Source organism: Pituophis catenifer, unplaced genomic scaffold, assembly GCF_029215685.1.
Source record: "Pituophis catenifer annectens isolate HBS135680 unplaced genomic scaffold, rPitCat1.0.hap2 SCAF_2, whole genome shotgun sequence".
NCBI classification, from domain to species: Eukaryota; Metazoa; Chordata; class Lepidosauria; order Squamata; family Colubridae; genus Pituophis; species Pituophis catenifer.
The window spans coordinates 135073752-135097972 of NW_027256882.1; the positions used below are offsets into that span (position 1 = coordinate 135073752).

The 24221-nt window shown below is 41.7% G+C and overlaps 1 protein-coding gene across 1 annotated transcript in view; it reads left to right on the forward strand.

The window, feature by feature from the left end:
- The first annotated feature begins 20109 nt into the window (after window positions 1-20109).
- Window positions 20110-24221, forward strand: part of CACNA1G (calcium voltage-gated channel subunit alpha1 G) — a 407319-nt gene continuing 403207 nt past the window's right edge. Inside the window, exon 1 of the mRNA XM_070934658.1 lies at window positions 20110-20138. Within this exon, the coding sequence (XP_070790759.1) occupies window positions 20125-20138 (14 nt within the window). The 5' untranslated portion in view covers window positions 20110-20124. The remainder of the gene's footprint in view (window positions 20139-24221) is intronic.

The window sequence follows — 24221 nt, forward strand, 5'->3', positions numbered from 1 at the left end:
TTTAGAATGCCATCGGGGTACTGTAGGTAGAAAGAAAGAGAAGGAAAGAGTGACAAGAGTTACCTTGAAGTAAGATGGATGACCTATAATTTTTATTAACAAACAAACAATAAATAAATAAACACTGTAAATAAAATAAAAAAAAAAGAATGGCAGGGTGGACTTAGTTACAGAGGTGATGAGTAGATTGTTGGAAAACATGGAAGAATAAACGGGATAGAATTCGAGAAAATCTATGAGTAAATGTTCAATCAATCAATCAACAGGATTTCGGAGAGATGGTTTTACTTATTGATTTGTTTATTTACTTATTTATTTATTTATTTATTCATTACACTCAGAAAATAAATTTATTGAAAAGACAGTTAAAAGATAAAGTCAGAACTGTAATAGAATATTTGCAACAATATCATGAAAAACAATGTATGGGGTTTTTTTTTTAGATGCTGAGAAAGCTTTTTGCAATTTGAACTGTTTCTTCTTGTCTAAAGTTCTGGAAGATATGGACTTTGGTCATTGGTGAGAATTTTTTTTTATCGAATCAAATTGATATATACATCCCAAAAGACTCAAATTATAGTCAATGGTGATTTGACTTTAACATGTGATATTCAGAAGTGGACAAGACAAGATTGGCCCTTCTATCTCAATTGTTGTTCATTTTGGTTCTTAAAGCTTTGAACAGAGATATTAGACAAGATGAAAGGCAATGGGTCTAAAAATTAAAGAAGAAACTTTTAAATTGACAGCTTTTGCTGACAATTTAGTTGTGATCTTTCAAGACCCTCTGAAAGGGATTTTTTTGATTAAAAAAATGAAAGTTTTTGGTGCACTTGCAGGCTTTCAGAATAATAAATAAAGAAACCAAGATATTGGTAAAAATGTGACTACAACATCAAGAAGTTTTGATGTAGAGATCAGGTTTTAAAATTGAGAAAATGTTAAATATTTTGGTGTTAGTTTTATATGAAGTGCATGTTGACTCAAAATAACTAGGTTAAGTTATGGAATAAAGTTAAAAAAGACATGCAGAGATGGAAAAAAATTTATAACTGTCATTGTTGGGAAGAACTGTGATTAAAATGAATATTAGAATATTATTCCTTTTTCAGACCATATTGACTGTTAATGCACCATTTAAGCAACTGTAAAAAGATATTTCTAAATTTGTTTGGCAAGGCAAGAAACTGATACAGTTTAAATACAAACTCTTTCAGGATGTTAAAGAGAAAGGAAGGTCAGGATTACCAAATTTAAAATTGTATTTTGCAGCTTCTTGGCTAGTTAGGATGAAAGAGTGGGTGACTTTAAGAAATAGGAGGTTATTGGATTGGGAAGGACATAATTTAAGATTTGGATAGCACTAGATCTGTGATACTACTAACTTAAAGTGAATGTATATTTCAAAAATCATTTTATTAGATCCGCCATATTGAGAATTTGTAGTAGTTATAAGACAAAAGTGACTCCTAAATCTCTTTATAATTGTCACCCTAAGAAGCCCTTTTCCCCCCAGAAGAGAAATAATAGTTAAACAAAATGGTTAACATATCCTGATATGCTGAATTTCTCCTAAGGAGAGTTTAGCTTAAAAACAAGAGAAAATTTGGAGCCAGGAGATTTTACATGCCATTGATTTCCTTAAGCTCAGCTAATGGAAAGATTTAAGTAGGATAAGAAGAACTATCAATCTGAAAAGGGTAAGACTGAATTTGATGTAGAGCTTTGTACAAACGACCATATTGCTAAGATGCATGATTTTTTATTGAAAATGAAAACAGAGGATGAACAAATTAAAGATTGCATGTTAAAATAGGCATAAAAAATGGATATAATATACGATTGGACTAATGGAAGGATGTGTGGAAGAAATTTACGTTGAATTATAATCTTAAAGAGAATTTTTATAAATGCTGTGTGGTTGGTACATGACACCAGCTACATTGTCAAAAATATAAGGGAATTTCAAATATTTATTGGAAATGTAATATGTTAAGGGTACGCTATTCATCTTTGGTGGTCATGTAATGAAGGTAGAAAATACTGGGATAAGTATATATTTTAATGCAGAAGAATTTAAACTGGATGTACAATGGAAAGAAGAGACACTTTTCTTAATGGACAAACGAATGGAAACAGCTTATGGAACTCGGTTTGTATATATGATAACTGCAGTGAGACTTTTATATGCTCAAAGGTGGAAGGATACCTACAAAGGAAGAATGGATGATAAAGGAGCCTGGTTTAGCTCAACAGACAGAAGCACTGTAATTTAACACCAGCTGTCTGCAATTAAAGTAAGATCGAATCTCGCCAAGCTCAAGGTTGACTCAGCCTTCCATCCTTTCTAAGGTAGGTAAATTGAGGACCCAGTTTGTGGGGGCAATAAGCTGATTTTGTATAAATATACAAAAGTATGAAGGCTATTGCTTAATGCACTGTAAGCCGCCCTGAGTCTCCGGAGAAGGGCGGCATATAAATCAAATTAAAAAAAAAAAAAGTTGGTGGAATTGGCAGAGAAATTCCTGCTCCAGAAAAATGCTGGAGTAATGGTTCATGGCACTTCCTCTGAAGCTGTAAAGAGAGAACTTCCTGCTGATAGAAATTTGTCTCACAGGGATTGTCTCTTTCTGCCAGATGCCCTCAGATAGTAGGTTACTGGGCTTCCTCTCGTCTTTCCACGACAGAAGAAGCTTTCTAGAGAAGCAGCTTTCCTGCTCTCCTTACCATAGCCAGCTTGTTATGGTTGCTTGCCCTCATTCCATCAAGGCAACAAGGCAGGGATTAGCAGACTCCAGTGTTGGGTCCTTCCTTCATAAGGTGGCTGGGAAGGATGCTTGTCAGCTCTTTGAGGTAGGCCAGGTCAGGAAATAGACACCACAAGAATTGCTGGGATTCTGTTATTCTAGGATAGAGGTCAGCAACCTGTGGCTCTGGAGCCGCATGTGGCTCTTACACCCCTCTGCTGTGGCTCCCTGTCACTCAAAATATGCATCACAACTGCCAATGTGCAAAACCTGCCGGCACATGATTTATTGAGCTTTTCAATCCCCAGTAGGTCAACCATGGATAAATCCAAGAAAAGAAAAATTTCAGAAGAAAACAGAATGTTTAATTCAACTACATATACTAGTTTTGTGGCCGCTCAAGAAATAATCAGGCACGGGAAGGGTTTTGTGGCTCCTGGTGTTTTCTTTTCTGTGGGAAATGGATCCAAATGGCTCTTTAAGTGTTTAAGGTTGCAGACCTCTGTTCTAGTATATATATATATACAGAGACTCTTGAACGCCTGACAGATTTTCTCTCTTTCTTCTCATACCAAAGAGCAGAGTGATCTTTAGTTTCTTTCTCACTCCATCCTGCCATTCTGGACCAAGCTGATGTTTTTGTAGTATCTGCAAGGCTGTCTGTGCATTTCTTCATAGTGCTCCCTACCTCAAAATCCTGATAGTTATTGGATGTCACCTAGTGCCAAAAAATTATCCTTATATTGAAAGCTGGAGCAAAGCCAGTGGTTGCTTGAAAGGGGTTGTAGACTCTTGCATTATTTATTGAGCAGTGTAATTTCATGTATTATCTAATAGTTTTACCACCAGTCATTAATAAATGATGACATAATATTATGCAATTAATATTGCATATTAATATGCAATATAGTGCATATTAAGGAATGCACGATAACTTGGCTTCTTGAATTATTTCTGTCCACATTATCAGAAGTAGCCACAGGAGGTGTCTCTATTTGCTTCTGTCTGACCAAGTAGAATAGAATAGAATTCTGTATTGGCCAAGTGTGATTGGACACACAAGGAATTTGTCTTTGGTGCCTATGCTCTCAGTGTACATAAAAAGCAAGATACATTCGTCAAGAATCATAAGGTACAACACTTAATGATAGTCATAGGGTACAAATAAGCAATCATGTGTTGTCTCTGTTGTGCATTTTGCATTTTTGTGTTTCTACCTTCCCTTCGTGTTGTATATGCATGCGTGCGCCCTGAGAAGCACAGGAAAGCTTACATATACTCTTTTATGGGTCACAGGACTAGAAGGGAGGGTAGCTCAGAATGAGCAGGAATCAGGATTCTGAGGTCCTTCTCAATTGCCTCATCCACAGGGGGCATTTTTCTGGATTTCTTTTTAATTGCAAATCCTGGCTGGATTTGGTCTACTTTCAAATGTAACCTTTCTTTGGCTGGCTCCTCCCACCACATCAAATTTGTTCTGGTTTAATCAGGTTTGGAGAGTTTGGAGAGTTGCCCTGCTATATATATTTCCCCAAAAAGCCCCTTAGGCTACAAAAAATAAGAGGCTTATTATGTAGTTCTTCAGTTAGGGAAAGGAGGCTTTATATGTATGGAAAACAAAATCTTTTCATGGGATAATATAGCATAACATATTACAACCCTTTATTATGATGCAAGATCAGCTTTCATGCATTTTTACATACTGTAGATGAGGGCATTTAAAGGGCATCACAAGTATCAAAAATGTATGATATCTTCTTTGCTAAAAGTACCCTGATAGGTTCTTCAAGCACAAGGCAAAATTTGGGCTTTGTATATCAGGATGATTGTTTGTTTTAATGATACAAAAAAAGTTTTATCTTAATGATTCCCCCCCCCCCCCCCTTATATTCTAGTGCACAATGTGCAGGACTTTTTTTTTTTAAAAAAAAGAGGCAACCAAACATTCAGACATTTAGTTTTTCCCTATGATTATTAAAATATCATTGTGCATCTGCTGTAAAAATGTCGATTTTCGATACACTTGACCCACTTGTGTATGTCAATCAGCTTTTAGGTTCAAATGCATCTCTTCTGACAAATTTTTAACCGTGGATTGATTTTGATGGTAGTGATTTTGATTTTAAATGTACTGATAATATTATTTTATTTTGCATTATTTGCTGTAATGTGCCTCGAGTGCTTACATAAGGAGAAAGGAAGGATATGAATAATTTTTTTAAAAAAATTAAAAAAATACTTGCTTCCTTTTGCCTTGGAGTACCTGATTAGTACTAATGAATCAAAATTGCTGGGAAAGGGATAACATTTAAACACAAGAGGGCATTTCCTAAAAGTTACAATTGTTTGAGAGTAGAACAGCCTGCTGTAGATGTAGAATATATATTGTGGGAATATGTCTTAGGCTATCATAAGATGTTCGATAACTGGAGTGAGATTTCTCCGGTCACAAAATTTAATTTTATAGGAAGTCATCCTGATGAGCCTGGTTCCCCAGCAGTTGGAGATCGCTTCAACAACTCTTAGGAGCTTCGGACAACCAACCTCCCCCCCCCCGCCCCATCAAAAAAAACCTTATGGTCCCATGTATAATTAAATATGATGTTGGGTAGGAGTATCCCAGTATCTTCTTAGAAAATAAAAAAGTGGGAAGCTGAACTAGGTGACTTTCAAGAGTCCTTCTAAAATTCTACCATTCATAAGGCTGAGCAGTCAGAGTTGTCCAGAGAAGGGGTCTCCAACCTTGGCAACTTTAAGACTTGTGGGCTTCAACTCCCAGAATTCCTCAGCCAGTTTTGCTGGCTGAGGAATTCTGGGAGTTGAAGTCCACAAGTCTTAAAGTTGCCAAGGTTGGAGACCCCTGGTCCAGAGGGTACTATATGGTCAAAATGGTCAAGCTGATGATCTCTGGATGCAATATCTAAAAAAAAAAAAACATGTAAAGTTTCGGTCGCAGGTCACCATTTTGATTTTTTGGGGGGACCCTGCCCTGCAAACATACCTTGTGCAATGCTTTAGCTTCCATCCTACAAAGGTACACTTCAGAGTATATGGGAGTGTTCCTGCAAGGCATCTTCTTAAAGTAATTGCATTTCTTCTTGGAAGAACATCTGCCACACAACCCATTAGGAAAAGACATGGCATGGCTGCTTTAAAGGGTTATAGATAGAAGTTATGTTTATGTCTTCTATGTGAACGAGCCTGAAAAATATTTAAGAAACTCAGGTTTGAGGGTGAGGAAAGGCTGCTATTGCTTAAAGCAGGGGTCCCTGACCCACCGGACTGTGGACCGGTACCATCTATGGCTTGTTGGAAACTGGGCCGTACAAGTGAGCGAGCAAGCAAGCAAAACTTTATTTGTGCATGCACAGGATTAGGTTACACATGTTGCAACCATCCCTCTCCCCTGCCGCTGGGGCTGCCACTGTTGCCAGTCTTTAGACCCAAAAAGATTGGGGACCGCTGCCTTAAAGGAATCCACACATTAACATTAAAGCAATTTCTCCCAAAACAGGCTCACCCAGAAACAAGAAGAAAACCAAGCTGCTTCAAGAAAAAACACTGAGTGTGATGTTCAAATGGGGTCCAAAACACTTATTCTTGACTCTTTTCAATATGCAGCCACTCCGCACAGCCCTTCTGCTAAATAGCATGCCTAACCTTCAAGCCCTTTCAACAACACTTCATTCATCACTTTATGCTACTTCAAAACCTGCCCAGCCCTAGAAAGATATGCAAGTTGATAGAAATGCACACATTTAATATATATATGGCATATAATTTGGTAACCCACCTAGGAGCTCAAAGATTTAGTTGTGGTGGCAGCAGTGGTGGCATTTATTTATTTTGTCATTTATTTTAAAATGATTGAAGCAAACAACTCAATACCCCGAGGTCCCTCTCTATCAATTTACAAAGTGAACCAGATAAAAAGTATCTGATTCATTCATCTCCTCTATCCGCAATGAGGAACATTTGATCTAAGGTGGCACTGAAGATATGCAAATATATTTCCAAACATTGCTGCAAAACACATTATTAATAGCTAGGCCAGAGCTAATGGAATCTTCTTTTTAAAAAGGGAAATAGTAAATATTCAATGTTTACATGATTAAAAGGTAAAGGTTCCCCTTGCACATATGTGCTAGTCGTTCCCAACTCTAGGGGGCGGTGCTCATCTCTGTTTCAAAGCCAATGACCCAGCGCTGTTCGAAGACATCTCCGTGGTCATGTGGCCGGCATGACTAAATGCCAAAGGAGCACGGAATGCTGTTACCTTTCCACCAAATGTGGTCCCTATTTTTCTACTTGCATTTTTTATGTGCTTTCAAACTGCTAGGTTGGCAGAAGCTGGGACAAATAATGGGAGCTCACCCCATTACGCAGCACTAGGCATTTGAACTGCTGAACTGTCGATCTTTCAATCGACAAGCTCAGGGTCTTAGCCACTGAGCCACCATGTCCCTTATTACTTTCCATATAAATGGTTTAATTAATTAATAATAAAGAAATATTGAAGTGATGTTTGTATGTGCCTCTTTCTGTTCCACACACAAATTTTCCTTGAAGACTAACAAGCCAGATACAAATGTATACGTATGCATAAACAAATGTGTATATATACGTTCACAAAGCTTTATTTTGACATAGAACAATTGTTATAACCATGACAATGTATCACCATTTGGATCATACCAAACCATCTCATAAGCCAAACAAAGACTTCTTTAAAAAAACCTACTTTAGTTTTTTTCTTTGTTGTAAAACATACTATGAGAGAAAGTACCATACTAAATGAATCCAAGTTTTACCAGTCATACTTACATTCCTAACTGGAAAAAAAAGTTTGAATTTGCTTTTATGTGTCCAGTGGCATGGTGTGGCTTGTAACCAAAGAGCTCTCAATTAAAAAAAAAAGCAAATAAAAATTGCATAGCCAAAAACAAACAAACAAACAGGTGAACTTACAAAAAGATTATGCGTTTTATAAAGATTTATGGCTTGGCCTTTTTGTCCTTCTGACTTTGCTGCTGCTATGAGCTTGTTGAGATTTTGCTTGTATGATTTGCTTTTGAAAGTCATTTTAAGCAACATTTATTTCTTTGTACTCTATTTCTTCAAACTTTTGTATACTATACTGCGCCTTCTGTGGGGTTAAGGTTTGTCGCTGGTTGGTGCTCATACATGTTATATGTCTAATTAATGCTCTCCCTGGACTTTATGCTCTATGTTGATTTTTTAACCATGTTATTGTAATTTTGGTACTGATGAGTTAATATGAAATGCTTGCATCTACCGCTGTTCGTCTTTTAACTGCTTTGTTCAAATTGTTAAAGGGGACTAACTGCTTTAAATTTGTATACTACCTACTTCACAAGACTTGAGAAAACTTTGTTAGTTGCGAACTCGTGTCCGACCCATTGGACAATGTTCCTCCAGGCCTTTCTGTCCTCTACCATCCTCTGGAGTCCATTTAAGCTCACGCCTATTGCTTCAGTGACTCCATCCAACCACCTCGTTCTCTATCATCCCCTTCTTTTTTTGCCCTCAATCGTTCCCAGCATTAGGCTCTTCTCCAGTGAGTCCTTCCTTCTCATTAAGTGGCCAAAGTATTTGAGTTTCATCTTCAGGATCTGAGGAAACTTACAGTATATCAAAAATGCATTTTTACACATTTCTCAAGTGCTGATAATAAACTGCTGAAAGTGTCTCTAATGCAGTCCTATCAGCATTAGCACACATATATCACAATGGAAGCATTCAGGAACCAGAAGCCCCAGGACACAGGAACCATCATCAAGAAAGAGCATCGTTGGACCCCCATCCATATATCCCATGGAGGATGGAGACCCTTCTCACCCCTTCTCTAAAAAGACACTTAAGACAGGTTAAAACTTCCCTTTTGCAGATTGGGTTTGTAGGTGTAACCAATACTACCAATACTGTTTGGGATCAGAAGCAAACTGTGATGACCCAGGGTACAGCACAGAGGCAACATAGGCAGCTGGCAGTTCAAACCGCCCCTTTATTGCTCCAAATTTCCCAAATGCTCCCACATTTCTGGCAAGTCCCAGAGCAAAGTGATCACACACATACACACCAGAGATGGGTTTCAGCAGGTTCTGACCAGTTCTGGAGAACCGGTAGTGGAAATTTTGAGTAGTTCGGAGAACTAATAGAGCCTTGGTGGCACAGCAGATTAAAGTAACACCAGCTGCCTGCAATTACTGCAAGTTCGAATCTCACCAGGCTCAAGGTTGATTCAGCCTTCCATCCTTTTGAGGTAGGTAAAATGAGGACCCAGATTGTGGGGGCAATAAGGTGACTTTGTATTAAAAGAAGAACACCGCTTAGGGGGTGCCGAAAGCCCTACTAAGCAGGTATATCCAAAAGTATGAAGGTTATTGCTTAACACATTGTAAGCCACCCTGAGTCTCCGGAGAAGGGCGGCATATAAATCGAACCAATAAAATAAATAAACCGGTAGTAAAAATTCTGACTGGCCCCACCCCCATCTATTCTCTGCCTCCCAAGTTTATTTATTTATTAATTAATTTATTAATTAAATTTGTATGCCGCCCCTCTCCGAAGACTCAGGGCGGCTGATTCCCAGCTCATCGGGAGGAAATGGGGTTTTTGCAGTATCCTTTCCCCAGAGTGGGGTGGGAATGGAGATTTTACAGTATCCTTCCCCTGCCATGCCCAAGAAGCCACACCCACAGAACCAGTAGTAAAAAAGTTTGAAACCCACCACTGACACACACACACACACACACACACACACACACACACACACACACACACACATCTCCAGCAGCCCCTGGCACAGGTAGTCCAGCCCAACGCTGTGAGCACAATGGCTGCAAAGCAAGAAATCCAACAGGGTAAGTCAATGAGTCTAGGAAGCAAAAGAGCAAGGCAATTAATCCAGGAAGCCAGGAAGAAAGCAGGAAATCCAGGAAATTGCAAACGTTGGCAATGGCACTCAACACTCCAGTAATTCAGCATTTTTTCCCTACAAATGCCCCTCCCCACAGCATCTACTTAAGTCTCAGTCCCCAGGTGTGCCTTGTGAAGAGGGGCAGGGTGCTCTCCTCCTGAGTCGTCAGGTCAGTCTGCGCCGTTTTTGTCTTCTCTCCACTCTTTGTGCTCGAGGATCAGGAGGGGGTGGTCTTTGCTGATCGCCTGAGCTCTGTCTCTCATGTTCACTGCTTAGCTTCTTTTGGTCATCCTGCCCCCTTCCTCCCTGCCTACAAGCCATCCCAATCCTGAAAGGCCCTGGCCTGACTCGGCATGTTCCTCCCCACATTCCTCCAAAACCAATGAAGCCACCCCCTTAATCTCCATCGGCTCCAGTTCCGGCTCATCTTCCTCCGCAGTTTCAGACTCCGATGGGGACATGACACAAGCCAATAGACAAAGCAGCAGTGTAACCTTGCTGTTATGCTGTTGAAATTGCTACTTCCAGACAGCAGAGAGGTTACCGTGTTTTGGATCAAATGGAAATTCATATCCATTTTCATAGAGTCTAGTTGCAAGGTGAGTAAGGTGTGAATCTCAGTAATCACAGTCTCCTTGTCTAGAGAGGCCTACAATGGTCACGCCAGCCAAACTAATGCAAAGGCCCTCCTGGCAGCAATTTCTGTCTACTGCTCTAGCAGGAGCTATGTGTCCAAGAGCATCTTCAAATCACAAAATAATTCCATCTGGGGAGTGTGATTTCATCCAGAATAAAAAACTGGAGTTGAAATCAAACCAGATTGATTATTGATAAATAGCAGCTCTATTTCAGGGATTTCATTTGAGTTTGTTTGGATTCCCGAAGCCTCCCACCCCTCAATGTCAGGAGTTGGACAGCATCCCTGGCTCAGCTTGGAACCAAAAATAACATATTGCTGATGGATGGATGCTTTCACTTTTTGGGAGAGGGGAGATATGGTATAAATTATATGAATAAATAAGTAACCAAATAGAGCTCAGCGTAAGCCATTAGACCTCTGATTTAACATCTCATTCAGAAATGAAATCCACTACTGGATTCTGAATATGTCAACTGGTGAACATGGATGGTCATCATGGAACATGGATGTACTTGGAACCACCATTTATAACTGATGTTCATTGATGGAAAAAGAGATCTCAAAATTTCAGCCAACTCCCCCCCCCTCTTTTTTTTTGAATTGGAGATAAAGAACAGAAAAGAAACTGGAATTAACTCAGAATCCATTCATTGTTTCTTCGACCATTATTACAAATCTGATACAGACTTACAATTCAGTTAATGCATCTGAAAAGACCCCGAAGCTGTTTTTGAAAATCTGCTGGAGGAGTAGGAATAATATAATTGTAGCTGGTTAATATAGTAATTCAACATTTGACTATTCCAACTTTTGACACTAAGGCAGCGGTCTCCAATCTTGGCAACTTTAAGACTTCAACTCCCAGAATTCCTCAGCCAGCTTTGCACTAACTTACGAAACTCCCTTGAACAGCATCATTAATTGATTTTTAATGGATTTGCAGCTATAAAAAAACAATAACCTGAAATTCCGCCCTCACTCTAATATTCCAAACAAAACCATCCAAAGAGATTTAAAAAAAAAAAAACTTCTGGAAGTTTCACTTGAGAAAGGCACAGACTGGAAGTGGAGCTTGTAGGCTCTCAGACTTTCCTTTGTTTCTTCAATCAACCCCTGTTTTGGAAGCCTCCTTGCCTACTGAAATCAAAATACTGTGTCTTTATCTAAGTCAAATTAAGGATAGATTCTGGATTTCTGCTTACTGGGAAATGCCCACATTGGACATAATGGAGAAGGAATAGCAATCCTGCCTTTACTGCATTATGCAACTTCACAGAGGAGGGCCAACATTTGAGAAAACCAATCAGCAGCTCAGAACCTAGGATGCAAATATTTTCAACATAAATATGAAGATTTTGTTGGCTCTCCATGCAGTTTCCCTGTAATTCCATCACTTTGCTTTTCTTGGCAGGGCTGCAGAAGTGGTTTGTCATCACCTTCTGGGAGATTTTTTTTTCAATTTCTCCAGCTATCCCACAACCCTTGGATTCCCATGTGGTCTTCCAATCAAATACTAAATAGGGCCAACCCTGCTTAGCTTGTAAAATCAGCCAAGGTTGGCTAGGCACTGAAATGTAATTGACACAGAAAGCTCTTGTATTACAGTGGCTATTTGGAAAAGTTTAAATAAAGGTAATTTTCTTGCCCAACAAGCTATTTGGGAAAATGAGAATGAAGAGTTTTCAACTGATAAAGGTTCTTTAAATCAGACATAGGTTTTTTGGGAGGCCAATTAAACAGAACCAGTTAACTTTAATCAGAATTTCTTTCCACTTAAGGAAACAAAAGTAGTTTTGTGGCATTATTAAAAGAACACGCACTGATCTGATTGCTAAGGCTGGGACTTAATGGACACAATGAAACCAGAACTCAGTTGCAATTTAGATATATACCAGGAAAAACAGGAGTTTAATAGATAGAAGCAATTGCTGGCCAACCAAAGTTAAGCTCCTCATAATTGTGCTATGTTAATTCAAAAACATGGCTTTGGGGTGGGGGGATGCCACTATGATGGGTTAGTATTACTATATACCACTGTGACTTACAACTTCCTCAAAGGAGGTCTGGGGTAGGTTGGATGAAAAACTCGTTGAAACAGGAGTGGATCTCTTGCCTGAGATCTCTGATCCAACCAGGAACCCCAAGACTAAACCAGCTCCTTTCATCTTTTTCAGAATTTGCAATGCACCCGATCCCTCATCCCCAACGTAAAAGAAACCTCACTGTCAAGTGGTTCAGTGATGAACAGCAGAAAAGTGCAAGAACTCACAAGTTTCTACTTATATTGGTTTTAAAAAGTATAATGTTCCTTTAGTATTAATGAACCTCATATTTGACTGAAAAGTCTTGCCTATCTCTGCACAAAACCTTTGGGCAGTTAAATGCTGTGTAAATAATATCTTATACATCCCTAGCAGAGTAAAGCAATCCGATGCAGCTTGCTCATTCAAACTTTTGAACCTTAGTCTGACTTTTGATTATTCTCATTGTCTCCTGTTCTGGATTTATGGGGCTGCCTCTGCTGTTTAAATCCTAGAGTAGATTTCTGTGTTTCCAGCTTTGTTTGGTAGACTCTTCTCTTTGCTTGTGCTCTATTGAAGAGCACATTGGGTTTTTTTCCTGCCTAGAAAGGTGTTTTCTAAAACCTAGTGCTCCTTACAACAAGTCTCTACTTTCTCAGTCAGAAACAGCTCCTGCTTTTAACTCAGGAACTCAAGATTTTGCATAGAATGGCCTGAGCAAATCATTGTGTCTGTGTGCTCATTTCCAGAAAACCCTTGTAGTTACTGGTGTAAAATCAACAAGCAGTCTGTTAATTTGCAAATGCAGTAGCAAAAGAGTCTTGGCGAACCAAAAAGACAACACATTTATACCATCAATAGTTGTGTGAATGAGTGTTAAAAATAAAAAAAGTTAGCACACTGTTGACCAACATCTATCAATCCCAGCCACCCCTCTCAAAGTTCATTTTTATTTTCCATCACTTTAGAATAACTCTATTTTTGTTTCCCTTCCTCTTCATTCTATAATGAAAAATATTGCCTTTTCATTTCCCTTCCATGCAATTTTCTAAAGAAAGTGAACTTAGAAAGACATATGAGTATTTCTTTTTAAAACAATGAAACACCCCCCCCCCCCCGTGATGAAATTAAAATTGAAAAGCATTTGTCCGATTGTATTCCCTGGTTTAATACAACATGCATTTTTAAAAACTTCCTTACTCATTTATTCCACACAATATTTTGTCTGGATATAGTTTCTTCTGAAGTTGCAATGTGTTTTTCCTGATGTAAATATCGCCCCCTTTCAAAAATGTCTACATTCTAAATGTATCCCTAATAGAGTGCATTGCAAAAGATGTAATATGTGTATTTTTCCAAAAAGCATGGAGCAGTGAAGCAGTGATTTTTTTAACCACTATTAGTATTGATCATATTTCACATAACATGCATACATTTTCTACCTTTTGATGTTATTTTGTCATAAATATTTATGCAAGAGCAAAACAGATCCCATATGTGACCTATGGAAACCACAGCAGTGAGAACAAGCAGGAATGTGAGCGGATCTAAATCACTGTAACATTCCAGGAGTCCCCAACCTCTGGTCCTAGAGGGCCCATTTGAAATTAAGTACACAAATGTTCTTCACATTCTCCAAAGAAGGATTGCCATTGGAAGGGTGGGTGGGCCTGTCCATTCATAAAGAGACCTCCTTGTGAGACATAACTAGTTACAAAACTGCCAAATGGATTGCTTACTTCATGTTGCCTCTCCTTCCTTTGTCTTCTGTCCCCCAGGCTACTTCCCAGTCCCCCTGCTTATTTTTGTCCTCTTTTATGCAGGAAGGCACACGTCTATAATGGGAGCCTTGGGGGACAAGAGGGAATTTTGGAAATGAAATGAAGCTGGTGCTTTGTCTGCCAGTTTCCCTGTTTAAATTAAAAGGCTGCGAGTTTTTGAAAATACAAACTTGCATTATTATATTCACATCCTGCCTTTATTTTTGTTGTGACTCCGACCCCCGAGGCCGACTTATCGGAGGGAGAAGGCTCCGAACATGAAGGAGAGGAGTTGGCCAGGCCTCCCTCTCCAGGATCCTCCTCTCTGGCAATGCCTCAGGTGTCTCCCGAAGGAGAAGAGATTGGCCAGGAGCCAGGTATCTCCTCGCAGTCGGACAGTGACGGAGATTAGTCTTGGTTGGATCCACGCCAGCGTCGGAGAGACAGGCGCACGCAGCAGAAAAGGAGGTGTGCCAGAGATTAAACTTAGTCACTGGACCACACCCCACATGGGATAAAAGGGGGTGAGGTGGCCATTCAGACTCTGTGACGGACAAAACAAACTACTAGCGAGTCACATTGTATCTTTGAAACAACGTTATCTGCCTTGGATTTAATATGGACTGGACTTGACAATTCTTGAACTGTGTGTATCTTGTTTGGGTTTATCTGTTGGAGGAACAACCCCTCCCTCTGAGTAAAGTTCTTGGCAAGCAGCTACTGGGTTGCTGCCAATCCTCTTATCGAAAGAATTTGTTGTCTGCCAGTTTTATTTAACCCCTGACTATCTGTTTGTGTGCGTGTGTGAGACGGGGACAGAACAATTTTGTACACACAGTCCAAGGTGGCATACATTATTTTTCTGCCCCCCATTTTCTGCCCCCCATAACCCTTGGAGGTGGGTTAGCTGATTGAGAGTGACTAACCCAAAGTCATCTAACCAGCTTTTATGATTAATTGGAGGCTAGAACTCACAATCTCAGTTTCTAAACCCACAGCTTAACTACCACACCAAACTGGGTCTCAGAACTTCCAACCAACCAATGAAAAGCTTCTTTCAATAAGCAGATGAGGCAGCTTTCTGCAACTTCACTTGACTGAATAGATTATACTATCTTTTCACCCTTTACTGTTCCTTTTCTTTGTTGTGGCCCACCAGCTGCCGGCAGAGCTGGCAGCAGACTTGGACAATGAGGAGGTTGGGGAGGAACTTGGGCCAGTCCTGGAGTCTGGGGAAGGCTCTGATGGATGCTCTGCGTCGGAAGCAGAGATAGAGCCAGGGCCATCCAACATTTCCCAGCTGCCTTTGGAGTAGGAGATAAGTGGGGAAGAAGAACAGCTGGAGCCTGTTCCAGATGCACATATATGCAGAGCTGTCAGAAGAGGAGAACAACTGAGGAACAAGAGCAGACTCAGGAAGAAAGGCACACATGGATGCTGAATGGCCGCTCCCTGGCTGGGGAATAAAGAGAAGCAAAAGAGGAGTGGTGGTTGCAGGAGACAACAGTTCGTATTTCTTTCGGAAGGTTTGCTTATCGTGGTTCGTGCCTCATAGACTGATTGCCAGGAATTAATTTAGAGCTTTGTGACTGGAAGCTCTTGGCCTGGCAATTATCCAAGGACTGATAAGGTTATAGCAATTAACCCTTGGAAGGATTATTGCCTGGACTGTTTTGTGTGTGAATGCCATGAATTCACAGTAGCTAAATAAAGAGGGGTTTTTCGGGACAAGGAGCCTTTTTCTTGGTTCTGCTAAGGCTGGGACAGAATAGTTTTGCCTGTCTATTCAGAAAGAACAAACAACTAGCTGGATGACCTGCTTATTATTTTGGACTTGATTCTGATCTCCCCAGATTGGATATATTTTTTTAAAGCAATTCTCTTGTCCTGAGCCTTTAAATCTCTCTTTTTTTCTTGCTATTCTATTCCTTTTCAGAGAATCTCCCCCTTTCTGCTAATCTCTTTGGGGTTTTTCCCCCTCCCAAACAGTCCTTTTTTTAGCCAGAGAATGACACTTTAGACTAAAAGCAACAAAATAAGGGAAAAGAGCATTGCTGAATCAAAACTAGCAACAAGACTTTAGTTCTCTCAACCTTTGCTATGCTTTTTTCTCACCAGTTACGATGTACCTCTACTTAACTAATACATCTTATATTTACATTTTTTTCCGCCATAGCTTTCCTTCAAGATCCCAGTGTCATAGATGAAATACTATAAGTTCAACCTCAGTAGAGGGCAGCACCTGGCTGATTGTGATAGATGTTATAAACCATACAGGATTATCCCTGGTTAATATTTGGATGGAGGACCAACTAGAACTTAGAGGCTGTAGGCTAGAGTGGGAATTTGGGGGAGAAAAAAAAATCTGGAGGGTTTTGGAATTGGAACAGCAAGCCAATCCCCTAACTTTGCCAATAAAATTATAGTCACCAGGAATCCAGCTCCACTGAAAATATCTCTTTGTTATATTGGAGACAACTAGCCATCCCCATAGCTATATATGAAGAGGATGTCCAGTAATATATAAGTATTACTTCACTGTTCTGGATTGTAGGTAACCCTCCTTTTGTGGTCATCCTGTGTAGCATTAATAGAAAAAAAAAACCCCCCCCATCAGCATAGAATCTGGTTGAGATTCTTGTTGAGGAGAATCCAAACCTGTTTTAATAATGTCAAGCTTACTCTTTAGCTTGCTATCAACTGCTAACTAAAACATGGAAGTTGAAAACACTAAAAAAGAAGGGTGTAAATTCTTAGTGACACTAAGCTTGGCCCATAGCATCATCACCTGTCAAGCTAAACTAGCTCGAAATGTCTGGGATGTAGCTTTCCCTTCCATACCAAGAATAATCACTTATCACTTTAGGTTGTCAAAAAATTTGCAATGACCTTTATGTGGGCAATGAACTGCCACATGTAACCTATCATATCCTGGATTGCCAGTCCTCCCGCACCTTCACAATTGCAGGAAGTATACTAGTAAAATTAGAAGCACCAGAACTAGCTGCACAAATCCGCAAACCCATGAAACAGCACAAAGAGATGCAAAAGTTGATACTTTAACTGTGGCCTATTGCCTACTGGTAATTGGGATGTTTGCAACATGGACTGGGCAACTTTAAGCAAAATAACAGGTATCCAAGTTCTTTGCTGATCTCTTTGAATGATATACATGTATATAACTCTTGCTTCCGACAATTGTGACAAAATAGACAAGGGGAAGAAATAATCAACACTGGACACTACTCTGACCAATGAGATCGTGCAGATGGCTGCCTGCCATTTTGCATGTATTGTATAAAATTGCAGGGACTTGTCCAGGCAGTCTCTTGAGAATCAGACACGATTGAACAAGGAAAAAGTTGATGTGCAATGTACTCCCTTGAGCACAACAAGGAACAAATTACTGGCTTTGAGGTATATATAGTCTCAGCTGATTTTTCTTACCTAAAATTGTTTGCAGCTGAACTGACTAGCCCCAGAATCCTTGGGTGTGCAGTAAATAGTGTGAATTATCAACTTGTATGCCTCTAAGAAAGAGAAGGATTGAAGGCTGGAGCCAGGAGCCAGGCATCGTATGCACTACTAGACTGAAAAGAACACATTCAAACTCAGATTTACCCAGAATTTTATTGTACGCCCGTTATCATTAGGTAAAGTTATTTTGCATGCTTCAGTTTCCCCCTGACAGCTTCAGATTCATAACGGTGCTTTTATGGTGGTTCTGCTGAATTATCTTTTCCCTGCTGCCTTGATCCTGCTGTTATCTTTACTGGATAAGGCTCCCGCTGCAGAAAGGAGAAATGTGGTGTAGAGAGGGGAATCCTGGAGCTGCTTCTTCAACCGTTTCTGTTCCCTCCACCGAGCTAAGCAGGTGGTTTTTTTTTTTCCCCCAACGCTGCCTATTGCATCACCGGGAGCCCCAGTTACCAGGCGTCGCTGGTTCCGTTTCTTTGACCGCCGCCGGGACAACCGGCGGCTCTCCGCCTAAATAGCACTAGGGGCTAAGCGCGTCCAGCCAGGAGGAAATCATTTTCCCTCAGGGCATAACGGGTCGCGACCCCATGGCTTCCGAAAGGATCGCCTACTCCAGAGGAGGACTTGGCTGCTTCTCCTTAGCCCGAAAGAGCCAAGGGGTGGGGGTGGGGAGGGGGAATCCCGAATCCCGCACCCATTCCTCAAATCGGGAACGAATCCCGGTCCAAAGCACGAGACGAGAGAGGACGATGGCTCCCAATTGCTAGCCAGGATATCTTTCTTTAGGCCCGCTTTGGACAGGCGGGCGGGGTTTCTCTCTCTCTTCTTGTCAGATCTTGGATTAGTCTGTGAGGGACGGAGAACCGCGGGGGGGGGGAAGGGGGGAGGCGCGCAACTCTTCTTCGAATCGCGCTCCCTTGGACAGGGCTCCGGTCCGTTCTTCCTTCCTTCCGCCGGCTTCTTTCGCCTTCCTCAAGCCGGCGTTTGGGCGCCTTCAGGCTTGCCCGGATCTTCCTTGCCTCCTCTCAGAAAAAAAAAAAAAAAAAAAAAAATCCGCCTTGGAAGCGCGGCTGTCCTGGTTTGCTTCGTGTTTGAAGAGGGCTGCGTGACCCTCTTCTCCCGCCTCACGCCCCCGCTCCGTACGTGGGACGGGAAAAGCCGTCCCGAGGCGCGACATCAAAGCGCATCAAAGTCCCTCCACGAGTGAACTTGGCAAGCGGCGGCGAGCGCTTCAAGCGGCGGGACCCGTCCCCCTTTCATTTTAAAAGGCCGACCCGCTCACGCTGGGGTGGGGTGGGGGGGGTAGGGTTGGGTCGGCCTTCTCTTCCCCCCCCCCACTCTTGCCCCATTGGCTCTTCACGGCCCCATCTGGGCTGGAGGCAGCGGGGACTCTAGGAACTGTGGCGGATTCCAGCGGTGGTTCTCCTCGCCCTTGTCCTCCCGCGGCCGAAGGGGCGGAGCCGCCAGGCTCAAAGGCGGCCGCCGATTGGCGGGCGGCGCAGCTCCGAGGTGGAGCTCCGGCTTGAAGTTGGAGTGAGGGATCCAGCTGTGAGGTGCGCTGAGCTTTCCGCTCGGGTCTCCCGGCCGACCGAGGTGGCGGCGAGGAGGCGGCAGCATAGCGTCGGTTCTGCAGCTTCGGTTCCGCTGGCTTCGTCTTTTCTCTCTACCCTACCGCGCCTCCGGTAATTCCCTTGGCCGGGAGGAGCCCAACCCCCGGGGGAGCCGCCGAGAACCTCGTTTTCTCCGCTTCCTCTCCCCAGACCCTGGCAGGACGCTGAAGAATGAGGCTGAAGCCAGGAGGCAACGGAGCCTCGTCGAAACCCTGTCGGACTTGAAAAGGGCAGCGCTTACCCCCCCTTCGCCCCTTTCCCCGCCGCCCCCAACCCAAAAGCGAGGACCTTCTCCTTGCTGGCGCTGCAGCTGATCGAGACCGTCAAATTTCTGATTGCTTTGCTCATCAGGGGCACCCAGACGACCGCACTACTGCCTCCTCCTCCTCCTCTTCCTCGGATTCGCCCTTCCCGGCTGGTTCGGGATCTGGGAGGGAAAAAAAAAAAAGACGGCAAAGTGAGGAGAAGCACCCAGCCGGCTCCGCCTGGATCCCAATGGGGCGAGAGGACCCGAGGCAGCTGCCCGGCTGGGAGCGGACGACGCCCGCCCGGTTTTGAAGCCCGTTTCTTTTTCCCCGGTACCCCTGCTCCGCCCATGGCCAGCGGGGTTTGACGCCTGACAGCGCTCCCGCTTCCCTCAGCATCTTTCCTTCTGCCACTTGCTCGGAGCGGGGTCTGCTGGCCGGAGGATGGACGAGGATGTTCCGAGAGGAGCCGAGGAGCAGGATCCCGAGGAGGACCCCCAGTCCAAAACCTTCGTCCGCCTTAACGATCTCTCCGGAGATGGAGGTCGCTCGGGTTCCGGGGACAAAGAGAAAGATCCAGGCAGTGGGGACTCGGACGGGGAAGCGCTCCCTTATCCCGCCCTTGCCCCGACCGTCTTCTTCTACCTGAGCCAGCACAGTCGTCCGAGGAGCTGGTGCCTGAAGATGGTGTGCAACCCATATCCTTTTCCCAAGCAAAGCAGCCGGCCTGACAGGGGTGCGGGCTGGTGCTGCCAAGGGGCACCTTCTCCCGAGATATGTGGTACCGCTAAGGTAAGTCAGCGAAGTTCTTCCTGGTCCCGTCCTCCCTCGAAACTGGGCCTCCGCGGAAAAGGTGGTTCGCACCAGCAACCCCCCCCCCCCCAAGGTTCTCCTGGTGGGTGCATCTCTCTCTGTGTTATTAGGGGATTCACGCGAGAAAAATACCGGGACAACCCAGGTAGGTTTTGTGCTGGTCCCCGGGACTCCATCCAGGGAAGGTTGGGCAGCCTGGGGACCGCAAGGCGCCCTTCTTGCAATGGCCAAACTTTGAGAAAAGCCCTGTTTTCTCGCAGACTTGTGTGTGTGTGCGCGCGCGCTCTTATTTGCTTGCACACGCCTGTGTGTCTTGCATCAGTGGCAAGATCTCCGCCGCTGTGTCTCTCCCGGACGCCTGTCTCCAATTCGTTCCTTGGAAGTTCTTCCAAAAAATCTGTGGAAGGGGTTTCTCAATGTTTCCTGCTCTAACTAGGCAGGGATTTCTCTCTAGGGTTGAAGTCATAACATAAAATTCCAGAAAAAAAAAATACTAGAAAATGGAAACAATATGTAACTCTTTTCTCTCGGTGTGTGGAAAGAAGAAATGCGGGAAGAAAACAAGAGCAGGTCTCTGGTGCGCTCTCCCTCCGAGGCGGATTTGCTGGATTCCCTCTGGCATCGCCTCCTCTTTCTCCCTCCCCCCTCCTTTTTTTTTTTCTTTCCTTTCTCAGCCTCTGGTCGAGGTGGAGAAGAGAGAAAAGGTGAACAATCCTGCAATGATTCAGTCACTGCACCGGATTCATCTCTTCAACAAGATGGGTTTAATGATGGTGGGAGTCGTGCCAGTTCTAAAAAGTTCCTCCCCTTCCTTTACAAATGATTTTGTTTGGCTGTGTGGATTCTGGTTCAGATAATGTTACAATTCTCCAAAGCAGCCCCGGTTAAGCCCAGCTCAGGAAAGCCTTTGGCATAGAAAAGAGCAATGCATCAATTTATTTATACCTGCCCATTATTGCCCCCATCCACTCTCTGCCCGGGTCTGAAATGTATTAAAGTTAGTGTTCTCCAGACATTTTTTCCCCTTTTTTAAACTTAAGCTGTAGCTAGAGGTAGGCAAACCATACACAAAATCTTTCCATCTTTCTTTCTCCCAACAATGCAGCCTGAGTGGAGCTAAAAAGTAGGAGAGAAAAGGAGGGGGACCTGGAATACATAAAGGAGTTTACAGAAAGGTCTCTTCCACTGCAGCGTCAAGGGGGAATGCTCTTCTGTTTCAAAATGTAATTACAGCATTTGCATGACAAAAAAGAAAGTCTTTCTGGCAGATATGTACACAAAGCTGTTCCTAGCAGTGGCTCTTTTCACAGGCATGCTATATATTATAAGATATGATTACAATTTAAGAACACAAGAGACATGGAAGCTCTGAAAGGCGGAAAGCTGTTTGAAATGTAGTGTTACATCTGTTATTACAAGAGAGGAGGAGGAGGAGGAAACCAATTAGATGGGAAGAAAGACATTTTCCTATTATAGCTTCATTTTCTTCCTACATAAATCCAACTGAGATTAACAGGAAAGCTATACTAGAGTTCCCATTTATTTGGTAGGAGCTTGGCTTGAGCATGTCCATAGTTTGTGTAGTTCAAATACATAATAATAAATTAGTAGAATTAATATTAATTCACAAAAAAATAAGAGGCTGGTGGTACTATACTGTAGCTTTCTCAGTCTGTTGTGGCCTAAGAACCAGCAGGGTCTGTCTGTCTTCCTAGGGTTTCCTCTCTCCTTTTTCTTTTCTTCTCTTTTTATTTATAAACAGTCTAGTCATATGAATACCATAGAGAAAATAATCCTACAGGACAACTCCGCCATTTTGCCCAGCAAGAGAAATTCAGATACACCAAAATCTAGCCACAATTTAAAATTTAAAATCTTTTTGAAATATTTTAATGAGTATGATTTATTTGAAAGACTCTTGAAGGCTTTAGTTGTAAGACAGCTGATGGTAGTCTGGTTCCTCGCTTAGAAACTTTTAAGAGAGGCAGTTGAATTCAGGTTTATTGCACATTAACAGCTAATCCATATTGTGTCACACACCAGATGTATCAAAGAGAGTTACGTAAGTTTGGACATGGGATAAATTTATGATGTACGTAGACAAGGCGGACAATGGTAAGTCCACTCCCCGATTATGAATTTAACACTGGAAGACTAGAAAATAGACAGTAGCACTCTTTTGATCTTCAGGTGATTTAACTAATTAATCACAGAGATAAATAAGAACCATTCTATTAAATAGGATATCTGATGTGAACCTTTATTTGAGCCAAATGTGCTGGTGTTTTCTCAAATGTATGGAACATCATATTTAAACAAGAGAGATTCACTCTGATCATGTGCAGAAACCTGATTCTTCAGGATTGATCAATCACAACAAGGGAAATACAATTAAGATGAAATTAATCTTCAGATCAATGGTTATAATCGGAAGTTGAATTTCATATCTTTTCTTTAGGAACTTCATTACTTTGATCAGGTTGGGAAGAATCTTTGTTCCAGATGTGTTTTATTTGTTGTACTGTATGCAAATACTTTAAGGGACAGTAGGAGCATATAAAGTATTCCATACTGTGCATACTCCCATATTGGTAGCAGAAAATGAAATTATGGATCACAAAACTTTGTTAGTCCATCTCCCATTGCATGAATTGTTCAAATCCAATCAATCTGGAGGTGGACCTACAGAAAGATATTATTTTTTAAAAAAATTAAAACAGGTCTTTGCGCAAGTTCCAGTATGGCCATTCCAAACATCAGGTTTACCTGTTTTATCTGGGTTCTGCATTTTGTGTTTTAACTGGGGTCAGTTTTCTGTGGAGGAAAAGTGAGGCATGTTTTATGAAGCATGTCTGCCTGTAACAATTTTACTCTGATCCGAAATAAATCCTAACTTGAGGAAAAATCCCAAAATTCTCTTGCAATTTGGGCTTCTTAATAACAGGCAGCTGCTCTAATCTTCACTCTTGTACAGAATTTCTGAATTTACAGAATTTCTGAAGTAGCAGCTCTAGGTGCACATCTATAAAGCAGTATTGAGGTGAATCTATCCAAAGTATATTTTTTCCACCAATGCCCTTTACGTTTTCAATGAACAGTATATGGTATCTAGGACAGTTCAACTGAACGTGACATTTTAGACAGAAAACCCAGGAGCAGCTTTCTCTCATCCTAGTTCTAAAACTATAGTAATAACAAGCAAAGAAGTTAACAACTTGCTGACTTTTAACGCTGCCCCAAATCAATTTGCCTGAGGTTACAACCTCACTCCGCCAAGTTGTAAGACCACCCCTTTAATAAAGAGTGAGCAAGCCTGGCTGATTTCATTTGAATGTGATGTGTGATGGTGAGTCAAGGACTGAGGGCTCATGTGCTTGAGATATTGGGGGGCAGATTTTGGGGAGGGTTATGTTTTTTTGTTTGTAACCCCAAACCCCAATGTTAAAACAATTCCCAAATATACTTTTGCAACTTTGGAAAGTTCTAACATATTGTTTTTAAAAACATATATTTTGGGCTAACCTCATCAACAGTCTCATTGTCTCGGAAATTGATCCAAACAACTCTTCTCAGAAGTTAATAGGCAAAGAAATATATTTTTCAGCATTCATCTCTTGTTGATCATAATCAGCTTTACAGCTTGGGGTGGTGGCAGTTTTATTACTGGGCACTGTAATTAGTCTATGCTCTCAGAGTGGTCTTTTGTCATTTTTTAAAAAAACACTATATTTGAATCCCTACATTTTCATATGCTTTCATTGAACAAAAAAATCTTTATGTATCCCATTAATATTCCTGGATTTATTTATTTTTTCACTTTTTCACTTTGTTAATATTTTTATCTTTCTTCATTTTTTTCGGCCTGTAAGTTGAACAGTTGTTATGATCCTAAAAACAAAATTATTATTATTTAATTCTTTATGATTCATGTATATGCTACATCCTTTATGTTACCATTTTTCAACAAA